This window comes from Musca autumnalis, unplaced genomic scaffold (assembly GCF_047663935.1).
Source record: "Musca autumnalis isolate F117 unplaced genomic scaffold, ASM4766393v1 scaffold_2, whole genome shotgun sequence".
NCBI lineage: Eukaryota > Metazoa > Arthropoda > Insecta > Diptera > Muscidae > Musca > Musca autumnalis.
The window spans coordinates 90,387,807-90,399,541 of NW_027411755.1; the positions used below are offsets into that span (position 1 = coordinate 90,387,807).

At 32.7% G+C, this 11,735-nt stretch overlaps 1 protein-coding gene across 1 annotated transcript; it reads left to right on the forward strand.

The window, feature by feature from the left end:
* On the forward strand, positions 1 to 3,334 carry LOC141392333 (uncharacterized). Its single transcript, XM_073965284.1, has 3 exons — positions 1 to 118; positions 2,471 to 2,884; positions 3,017 to 3,334. The coding sequence occupies exons 1-3, from the start codon at positions 41 to 43 to the stop codon at positions 3,332 to 3,334; spliced, it is 810 nt and encodes a 269-aa protein (XP_073821385.1). The 5' UTR covers positions 1 to 40.
* Positions 3,335 to 11,735: the final 8,401 nt, after the last annotated feature.

Genomic DNA, 11,735 nt, shown 5'->3' on the forward strand with positions numbered 1-11,735 from the left:
AACTGGACGAAATTTTACCGATTTGAGCTACTCGTGTGTAATGGGAAGGAGCACTATCGGGGAGATAGTTCTAGAAACTTGTGAAGCATTGAATACGGTACTAAAAGGTTTCATAAAGGTATGGATTTCTTTGTTCACATTTAAAACGAAGGTTCCAATAATTCTTTGTAACAGTATTTAGTCAGATCATATTTTCCATAGATCTGCAGCTGGGGGACGGCATCCAGACGCGACTGTGCTGTTTCTTCTTTGTATAAATTCATCTAAAAGTTAATATAAAAGAAGTTTATAAAATTAATCACAATAAGTGCTGCTGCAATTGAAGACAATATATATATATATATATATATATATATATATATATATATATATATATATATATGTATATATATATATGTATATAGAATGCACCCGATTCAAGTTACATAGCAAGAAAGTCATGCCTCTTATGTACCCAGGCCTTTACTGTTTATCGGCGAGTCCGAACAATGTGTCTTTTACTATCTGAAGGATTTTAAAACCCAAAATAAACCAATTTGGAGGCATTACAAATATGATTTTTACATTGAATGTTTATTCCAAGAAGCTTCTCCTTGAAATTAAGTCGTCACTTTTAACATTAAGTTAACCGGAACGCTATAAATCTGTTTGGTAAATCCAAACTACAACAAAAGGAGACTTATAATAATAATGGGGTATTACTCAGTCAGGCAATCAAACTCGGCCATTCAGCGTACAAGGCGGGGCGCATACCATTGCACCACGGGGAGGTACTCAAAAACGTATTAGCTCAAAATGTGCAGTGTTGAACCCATATCTATTTTGTACCCAAGTGTATATTTGCCATAGGCAGGTCAAGATCGAAGATGGGCCATATCGGCATCGTTTATTACGGTTTCTCCCAATTTTTTTGTATTTTTAGGATTTTAGCTACAAGTTTGAACTAAACTAGCTGGTCGCAACTAAAGTTTGGCGATCTAGTTCGTATTTACCTGTATGAGTGACGTAATGCGAAGAAACGTATGAAATTGCGTATACACATTTTTCCATACAAACTGTGTGGACGATTAGAACTACGTAATGAACTATATCGTTCAAGTGAACTAGATTGATTGACACAACTCTAGTCGCAACACTCCTCCACGAAAAATAGTCTATATAGGTTCTTCGATGTGTTTTAAGGAATTGAGTAATATTCGTTCTTAATTTGAAATCTAGCCTTCAGAAGCTTTAAAATTATATTAATATCGCCTTGGTTAAAGTTGAATATATTGGGTAGTATGGACTTTCGCAACACAAATTGTATATAGTTATAATCAGGGCCCCAAAGACTACCACCAGTACATATGATAAGGTGATCTGCGGTCAGGCCTTAAGCCGGACTTAAGCCAGAAATGACCTAATAAAACGAAAAATATGTTTTTCGACATTATACCTATTGAAAAGATTCAGTGAAATCATGACATCACAAGGAGCCAGTTCCATAATTTATGGGTAATGTTAGCTTGTTATGTACAATTACACTCAATACGAAATACACTCAATTTCAAATGTCGATTCCATTGTGTATACATCTAATAAATCTTAGTTATAAATCTACTGGATTTTATTTGAATGTATTTCGTAAACTGCTAAACTATTATCCTTACATGATTACAAGCAGAACAATTATTTGCAGTTAAGAAACTCAATTCAGTTAATATTTATTTATATTATAAATACATCAGGAACATCAGAGAGATCTAGCGGAAAATTAACTAAAACTTAGGTCATGTTTATACTATAGCCTTTTGCAGGGTTAACCTTCTTAATGAGGATTTATTTGACGTATACACAAGGGAGTTGACATTTGAAACCCAGTGGTTTTGTTAAATCCGGTTATATATAAACGTACTATTATAGTAGAACAGTAATGACTAAAGTTTATTATTTAAATTTATAAAAAAATTGTTTGAGATTCATGCGGTTTTCATTCCCAAAATCTTTTCCTTCATTTTCGCCTTGATCAACATCTTCATTTAAGGATGAAATAAACATCTTCTCATATGGTAGAGGTTCATTTTCTTGGGAGTTGTTAGCACAAAAATACGCATTTGGTCGATTTTCATTTGGTGTGGAGGATCGTCCCAATGTGGAAAGCGGTCTTCTGTTTTGAATTGTAGTATTTATTGTCAGCATATGTGACTCGCCTTGAAACATAATTTCATTGATTAGTCTTAATCAAAAGTGTCACTTTCTTTTTGTAAGTATGACATCGCCACATCCAAGGCTTTGTTTTGCTTATTCGTTCTCTTCATTTTTATTGGAGTCTGCCCCGAACTATCGTCAGTCGCCAGATAATTTGTGCTGTCATTAAACTGCAATGGAAAATTAAAAAAAACATAATTAAATATTTTACTTATTAAATAAGTTATAAACATACATATACAAAAAATTATATAATATTAATGTTTTATATTATTTATTTCAGATTCCAACATCGGCCGACGAATGGAGAAGTACTGCATTACATTTTGGGAAGAAATGGAACTTCTTCCACTGCTTGGGATCTATTGATGGCAAACATGTGGCAATACGAAAGCCAGCCAATTCGGGATCGATGTATTATAACTACAAAATGGCTGTTGTTAACAGCAATTACGAATTTATAATGGTGGATGTTGGATCTAATGGCCGTGTCTCCGATGGTGGTGTGATGTTTTATACATCATTTTGGCAGCGGTTTCTAAATGGACAGCTCAATTTACCACCTCCACAACCACTTCCAGGGATACAATCTGAAACCCCATATGTTTTTATAGCTGATGACGCTTTTCCTTTGTCAACGAATTTAGTCCCGGTCCACACTAGAGTAAATTTCATAAAAAAATTTCATGAAATTAGGTGTTCTTAGGCCGAATTCCTCATTACAGCAATTTCATGATTTTTCTCTACTATGGAACTCGATCTAGAGACGCATAATTTCATGTTAAAATTTCAGTGAAATTACTCTAGTGTGGCCCGGGACTTAATGAAGCCGTATTCTTCAACAAATTTGACAAAGGAGCAACAAATATTTAACTATAGACTTAGCCGCGCAAGACGAGTTGTGGAAAATACCTTTGGTGTCCTTGCAGCACGATTTGGTGATTTTCAAAAACCTATGCTTTTGGAACCAAAGAAAGCGGCAATAGTTACTTTGACATGTTGTTATCTACACAATTTTTTAATAAAGCATAATAAAAAGGAATATGCTTCTCGGTCTGTCATGGAATATGAAAATGTGGCAACTGGTAATATACAGCGTGGCCAAAATTTTAAAAACTCCCACCTTATGTCTCTGCAAACAGCTTGAAACGGATCGCCTTATTTTATTAGGGCGCACTCAATGTGTGTCGACCTTAATATGACTGACGACATACGCGATGCTATACGCTACGTCAATCATTAAGGATGGCCTAGTGGCAACACTGGAGTTTGGCACCACTGTATGTCAAAATTACATTCACTATCACACATACGTATGTGTAAATGTGAAACACGATCAAGCCATCACAGTGATCATCAGCAAAGGGAGCACAACAGCAAGAAAATAAAAATCATATTTTGACCGTAGTGAAAATAAATATTTTAGCAAAGTGTGCCCAAATGTTAAAGACTGTCACATAACCTCTTAAAAGGGGATATTCTAATAAGAAGACCTACAAATAATAAGAACATTAATAAGTGAATATTACATTGTGACATTTTGCAAAGACCTCAAGCCTCCCAAATAAATTTGCATTTATTGCAATAAATTTGATTTTTTCAAGTGACATCAACAAAACTGGAAAATTCCAAATCTTGTAAAGGGCATTCCTGACCTTACATTGGTAAATTGCGATGTGTGAATACAACAACAATTAAAAGCATTATTCGGGAATTTTTGACGTCACTAACCATTTAAGGAAGGGGGAACAGACTTCGATAACAGCAAGATCAATCCTTCCCAGCTATGAAGGTGCCTCCAGACATAACCACACAAACAATTTATGCGGTGATGTATAAATAAAAATACAATGTAGTGAATTGCTGAAAATTTAAGTCATAACCAAAACAATTAGAATATTACACCTTGAAAAAATTAAGACATCTAAACATATGTGATTTTTTCGACATATTTTTTGCAAAATATTTTTGTTCTATATATATATATTTTTTTTATTGTCATAAATAACGGTTCTATTCCGAAATATTTGTATGTATATAATACATACTTCGATTTTTCCCAAATTTATTGAATTTTGCTTTGCTGTACATAACGGTACTTACTGACCTTCAATGTACATACATACATAATTAGAAATACATATATTTTTATTCCTATTTTGTAAATAACATCCCGTTAGCATTTAAGAATAGTTTAGAGTTTTTGTAAAAGAAGATGAGTGTCAAATATTAGAACACAACCCAGCAAACATTTTTAGACTTCACGCAAAAATAATTTTTTAATGGGTAATTTTTTCGAGTGCTAGATTATTGAGCTCAATCATCAGGCTATTTTAATAGACTTTTTGGTTAGTGCCATTGCACAAAATGGTTTTTGTTATAAACAAAAAAAAAATATTTTGACATTTAGCCTTTTTCTTAGTTTTTCCTTTTTTCTATTTTTTTTATGTTTAATTAATTTAGTAATTAATGCAAATATGCATTTAATTTTCAAATTTTAAATTTAATTATTTTTCCTAATCTTATTATGAATTATGTTCAATAAAAAGAATTTTGTTATGAATATGAAATGCTAAACTGACTTCGCATTTAAAAGGAATGTTGGGTAACCAAGGCTTTTAGGTTTTGAAGGTCACATTAAGGGACATTGTAAATTAAAGGTACATACAATGTCATAGGTGACAGGGTGGGACAAGTGTACCTCGGTATGTCATAAGACCTCGTCATACCACAAATGGTCACAGGTAAGATACAACAATGACTTACAATTGACCTTGTGCAATATAATTTAAAGTCAACTCTATTTTTTTTAATAAACGTTTGGTTTCCGTGGCATGGAATGTTTATTTTAATATGTTCGCGCGCTGAAGAATAACGGGTTGAGAACTGACCTCCTGGATGAGCTAGCCAGGCAAATTTGTTATCTTACCATGCCCAAACCGACCTCGTATATTTTTCATACATTTTTATTCGATTTTATGCTTAGAGTTTATTCAGCGGATAGCCGGCGCGTAACATATATGGCGCCCAACGAAATACATTTTGTGTATTTTGACCTTTTGATTTCAATTATTTTTGCACCTTTTTCGAAAAATCAGTTCTTTTGAACAAATTAAAAAATTCTGAGTCGTTGATTGGATCTTATTAACTATTGTTCTAATTGAATCATATACAGGTGATTTCTATTGGAACATTTTAGTGACATATTTGTTCTTTTTCTATTTATCGATATTTTAATCATTTTTATAAGACCTTTTTACTGGGACCTGTATACACTTGGTAAAATTGACTATAAAATGAAATAAATTGAAATAAATAGATCCGTATTCAGATTTCTGCTTTTAAATGCCTAGATCTTTTTTATCTTTTGATGAGGAATTTAGAGTCCAGACTGACGACTATGAGTAGTTCAGTTTATGTTGCATAAAGGAATCATTTCTAGGTAAATCGATTTTGTCTTGACTTTTCCTTCAGACTTTTGTCTGGTCTTTTATAAGATATTGGACATTGGCATTAAAATAATAAAAATAGAACAGCAGATTTCTGAATATAAATTAATTTCTCTTTGAGTCATCAATTAATTTCCTCATTTGGGAGATAGTGATGAGCCAAAGACATATAGAATAGACAGTATACTTCGGTATCTTTGCAATTCTTTCGAGTGTGTCCTGAAGACTTATTAGTATAGTTACTCAACATTCCTTGAAATTTTATGAAATATTTTCGATTTATTTGAAAGCTTAATACATTTAAAGTTATTTTCTGACATTTTGTTTTAATATGAGCAAACGTGTTACACGATCGACTTACAGTACATCAAGTAATCGCTCACCAAATACACCAATTTCCAGTACTAGAGGTAGAGGTTCTCCAACTACTAGGATTTACAATAGAACTAGTAGTGCAGGACTTTTCAGTACAAAAGCAAATTCTAAAAATATTTTAAATACTTCTGCTACTTCCACTAGAGGTCGAGGTAAACCATTATTTTTATCTATTGAGTCAGCAGATACTGATTCGTCTGTAGACTTAATTAATCCACCAAATATGGCGTCAGAAGAAAATAACGAGGGAACTGGTAGACCTCCTCCACCATTGACAGAACGCCCTGATAATCAGGACCTTGACTAAACACAGTCACTTATGTTATATTTCAGAGAAGTTATGAGGGAAACTCAGGAAAATTTTAGGAGAGAAATTAGCTCGATTCGTCAGACTTTAAGCCAACCTACAGGTTCTAGAGCTAAACACGAGCATACCTTCAAGCTTTTCTTCTGGACTTTCGAAAAATCTTAAGGATTGGAATATCACATACAATGATACAGGTAGTGTTTCGGAGTTTGTATTTAAAATAGATACCCTTACCGAAAGGTCTCAGTGCCCATATGATCATTTAATGGCAAATTTTCAAATTTTCTGAGTGGAAAAGCTGATGAGTGGCACTGGATGTACACAAAATAGAATCCAGGTTTGACCTACCCTCAGCTCAAAGCTGCCATGACACGCGAATTTGGAAATCTTGAAAGTGATCATGAGGTAATTATAAGAATGTCTACTCGTAAGCAACATTCTAAAGAAAGTTATCATGACTTTCATTCAGTAATAGTCCAAATGAACCAAAGACTTGGTCAACCACTACTTTATTCTTCAGTAATAGACATTATTAACAAAAATGTGAATACCGACCTTAAGATTATGCCAAAAGATTTAAGTGATTTTAGAGACATTGCTAGGAAAGCTGAAATAGTATTTCAAGAAAATAAACCTTCTAGACATGTTTATGAGATTTCGGAAGAAAATATTATCAACAATTTCGATGAAGACACCAGAATAAACTTGATCCTATGATTGCAATAAACTTTCATTACTTCATGACGTCTTAGCATAGCACAATTATATATTTTGTGGTGTTGATGTAGCCCGGCTTCGTGGGTCGAGCCACACGTTTTCTAAACGGCTATCCTGCCTGTTCGTTCTACGATCATAGATCTAGAGACGAAGCAGTTTTGAAACGGATCGCCTTATTTTATTAGGGCGCACTCAATGTGTGTCGACCTTAATATGACTGACGACATACGCGATGCTATACGCTACGTCAATCATTAAGGATGGCCTAGTGGCAACACTGGAGTTTGGCACCACTGTATGTCAAAATTACATTCACTATCACACATACGTATGTGTAAATGTGAAACACGATCAAGCCATCACAGTGATCATCAGCAAAGGGAGCACAACAGCAAGAAAATAAAAATCATATTTTGACCGTAGTGAAAATAAATATTTTAGCAAAGTGTGCCCAAATGTTAAAGACTGTCACATAACCTCTTAAAAGGGGATATTCTAATAAGAAGACCTACAAATAATAAGAACATTAATAAGTGAATATTACATTGTGACATTTTGCAAAGACCTCAAGCCTCCCAAATAAATTTGCATTTATTGCAATAAATTTGATTTTTTCAAGTGACATCAACAAAACTGGAAAATTCCAAATCTTGTAAAGGGCATTCCTGACCTTACATTGGTAAATTGCGATGTGTGAATACAACAACAATTAAAAGTTATTCGGGAATTTTTGACGTCACTAACCATTTAAGGAAGGGGAACAGACTTCGATAACAGCAAGATCAATCCTTCCCAGCTATGAAGGTGCCTCCAGACATAACCACACAAACAATTTATGCGGTGATGTATAAATAAAAATACAATGTAGTGAATTGCTGAAAATTTAAGTCATAACCAAAACAATTAGAATATTACACCTTGAAAAAATTAAGACATCTAAACATATGTGATTTTTTCGACATATTTTTTGCAAAATATTTTTGTTCTATATATATATTTTTTTTTATTGTCATAAATAACGGTTCTATTCCGAAATATTTGTATGTATATAATACATACTTCGATTTTTCCCAAATTTATTGAATTTTGCTTTGCTGTACATAACGGTACTTACTGACCTTCAATGTACATACATACATAATTAGAAATACATATATTTTTATTCCTATTTTGTAAATAACATCCCGTTAGCATTTAAGAATAGTTTAGAGTTTTTGTAAAAGAAGATGAGTGTCAAATATTAGAACACAACCCAGCAAACATTTTTAGACTTCACGCAAAAATAATTTTTTAATGGGTAATTTTTTCGAGTGCTAGATTATTGAGCTCAATCATCAGGCTATTTTAATAGACTTTTTGGTTAGTGCCATTGCACAAAATGGTTTTTGTTATAAACAAAAAAAAAAAATATTTTGACATTTAGCCTTTTTCTTAGTTTTTCCTTTTTTCTATTTTTTTTATGTTTAATTAATTTAGTAATTAATGCAAATATGCATTTAATTTTCAAATTTTAAATTTAATTATTTTTCCTAATCTTATTATGAATTATGTTCAATAAAATGAATTTTGTTATGAATATGAAATGCTAAACTGACTTCGCATTTAAAAGGAATGTTGGGTAACCAAGGCTTTTAGGTTTTGAAGGTCACATTAAGGGACATTGTAAATTAAAGGTACATACAATGTCATAGGTGACAGGGTGGGACAAGTGTACCTCGGTATGTCATAAGACCTCGTCATACCAAAAATGGTCACAGGTAAGATACAACAATGACTTACAATTGACCTTGTGCAATATAATTTAAAATCAACTCTATTTTTTTTAATAAACGTTTGGTTTCCGTGGCATGGAATGTTTATTTTAATATGTTCGCGCGCTGAAGAATAACGGGTTGAGAACTGACCTCCTGGATGAGCTAGCCAGGCAAATTTGTTATCTTACCATGCCCAAACCGACCTCGTATATTTTTCATACATTTTTATTCGATTTTATGCTTAGAGTTTATTCAGCGGATAGCCGGCGCGTAACAAGCTAGAGTAAGCCCATCGTACCAAGAAGCGAAAAACGTTCGAGATGCATATTGTCACTACTTCAATAATGAAGGCCAAGTTCCATGGCAATGGGATATTGTAAATTGAAACATTTATTATTTTTTCATATTTATAATAAATATGCCCAAATCAATCCTCCACGTTTATAATACCAAGATTAGTATTGAATATATCGAATTTTTTTGACAAATAAATAATTTTGCATCTTATTAAGACTTTACTGATGTAAGTATGATAAAGATTTGCAAATACAGAAAATAGGGCGGTACGGAACGGAAGTTGCTAGACACGGTGCTCTTGAAGCAACTTTAAATGAAAGGTGCTTACACCTGGGAAGTTTTTGCGGCTTCTGAAACTACAATGTTCATAGATGAGAAAAATAAAAAAAAACGCCGGGGCTCTTTTTAAATAATTAGCGGTCAAAGTTCACACTTTTAGGGTTTTTTAGGTATTTGTGATTTTGCTTGGAAACCGCTAGTGCTATCGAAATGGGGCTTAAAAAATGTTGTAGCATTGAACATTTTCTACAAGATTGGCTGATTGGTATTTTTCTAGCTTTTATCATTTCTGAGATATAGAGGTTCAGATCAAACTTTCAGATTTTTTCTTAGGTCTTCAGGTTTTAGCTTGAAAACAGCAACTTCTATCGAAATGGGAATAAAGGAAACAGAGAAAATTCTATACAATATTGGCTTTTGTAATTTTTTCGTAGACTGTACCATTTTTGAGATATATAAGTTTAATGTGAGAATTTGCAGTCATGACATTGTTTTATAAGTAGGCGATAAAGTCAGTGAATTGTCCCAATTTCAACTTCTGTATCTCAAAAATGGTAAAACCTACGAAAACATCACAAAAGTCAATCTTGTGAGGAATTTCCATAGTCGATGGTCAGACTAGCAAGGTTTCTTGAAACCAATTTCGTTAAAGTTTCTTTTAAAGTTTCGTTAGTGTCCACACACGTTAACCTGAAATTTAAGATTTTTGCGTGTCCTCTTTATATTACCATTCGCGTTTGTTGTGTTTCCGATACCAATAAAAACAAAACAAACATAAATGAACTAAAAAACCACACAAAATAATTAACATTAATAATTAAATTAATATTAATAGTTAAATTTTCACTATTCCATTAATTAAATTTTATTATTAAATCTTTTTATGGTTGTTTTGTTGTAAACGTTTGCTTGAGAAAATAAAAATGAAAGAAAATGGAAGAAAAAATCTTGCAACGAAAAACAAGAAGAGGCAACATAACAAACACAGAAAACCATGTACATGGGTTTCACTACTTTATACCCCTCGCCTATAAACTTGACGTCGCCATGTTGAAATCGTGCTAGTCTGACCATCGACATAGCAACAACTGTTTTTAGTCGCATTTCGATACTACTTGCGGTTTCCAAGCAAAATTGTGAAAACCTAAACAACCCTTACAAATGCCAACTTAAATCGCGATTTATTTAAAAAGCGCTCCGGCGATTATTTTTTTTTTTTTTTTTGTTTTTTTCTCATCTATAAACATTGTAGTTTCAGAATCCGCAAAAACTTCTATTCCATTTAAAGTTGCTTCAAGGCCACCGTGTAGATCGATTCAGAATTTTATACTGGGGGGTTACTTTGTATTGCGATGTGAAAGTTAAATGCGTTAAGAGTATAATTTGGTACTCTGTATCACAAACGCAAACACTTTCGCAAAACAAACTGAAAATATGGCAACGCTGGCTGCACAATGTAAACAATAACGAAGAATGAAAAAAGGAAATGTCAAAAAATTGTAAATAAAAACATTTTAAAAAAATTGTTGTTTGGTACATGCGTTTTTAAAACTTGCTAATCGTTTATAACAAAAAAAATAATTATTGATTGGGTGGCGGAACGGATTACAAGGAGAAAAAAATTTTTTCGTCTTAATAAAGATGCGGTTATGTACATTTAGACAACTAATGTATTGCAAAAACCAAAATTTGAAACTTTTTTATTTTAATTGTTCGTTTATAACAACAAATTATGTAAAAGTTATACGGTTTTTTGTGCAAATCTCTTGCTTAGAAGCACCTCTCGGATGGGTCTGAAATTTTTACCATAAGTAGCCCTTGGTACACTGATTATAACGATATTTAATTTTCCAGAGCTAAGTCTATACTTCCCGAGATATGGGTCTTAACTTATTTACTTGTATCACCATTATTACTAAAACCTATGAAATATGAGACTCGACGAAGAGTACTTTCCAATGCCGCAAATAATTAATAATTTTATTTTGATTTTTTTAATAATAATTTATTACATTATACGTTAACATTTTAACAACATTTCCCTAAAAGAATAAACAATTCTGATATAAATACAAGCATTTAATTGTGCCTAAGTTACATGATTCGTTTCATTTGCGTTTGATATTTTGTTAACGCAAGATATTTGTGCTTATCGAACGAGTTTGACATACGCTTTCGTATTACTGAGTGCGGTGATACCAGATTTGCGAAAATTAGATGCGGAAGGAGATGCGAAAACGCATTAGAGAGTACCAATTACTTGATTCGGCACAATTTTTCTTACGCATCGCGATACAGAGTAATCCCCCTGATCAAGAATACATGCTGCTTATGGATCGCAAATAATAATAGCGGTATTCACTCATGTTG

What these genes read in the sequence shown, in the direction of transcription:
- LOC141392333 (XM_073965284.1), top strand. Translation starts at nt 41, where the DNA reads ATGGGAAGGAGCACTATCGGGGAGATAGTTCTAGAAACTTGTGAAGCA. An exon ending in TACTAAAAGGTTTCATAAAG is followed by an intron (nt 119 to 2,470) that starts GTATGGATTTCT and finishes TATTTATTTCAG; the next exon opens with ATTCCAACATCGGCCGACGA. An exon ending in AAAAATTTCATGAAATTAGG is followed by an intron (nt 2,885 to 3,016) that starts TGTTCTTAGGCC and finishes GACTTAATGAAG; the next exon opens with CCGTATTCTTCAACAAATTT.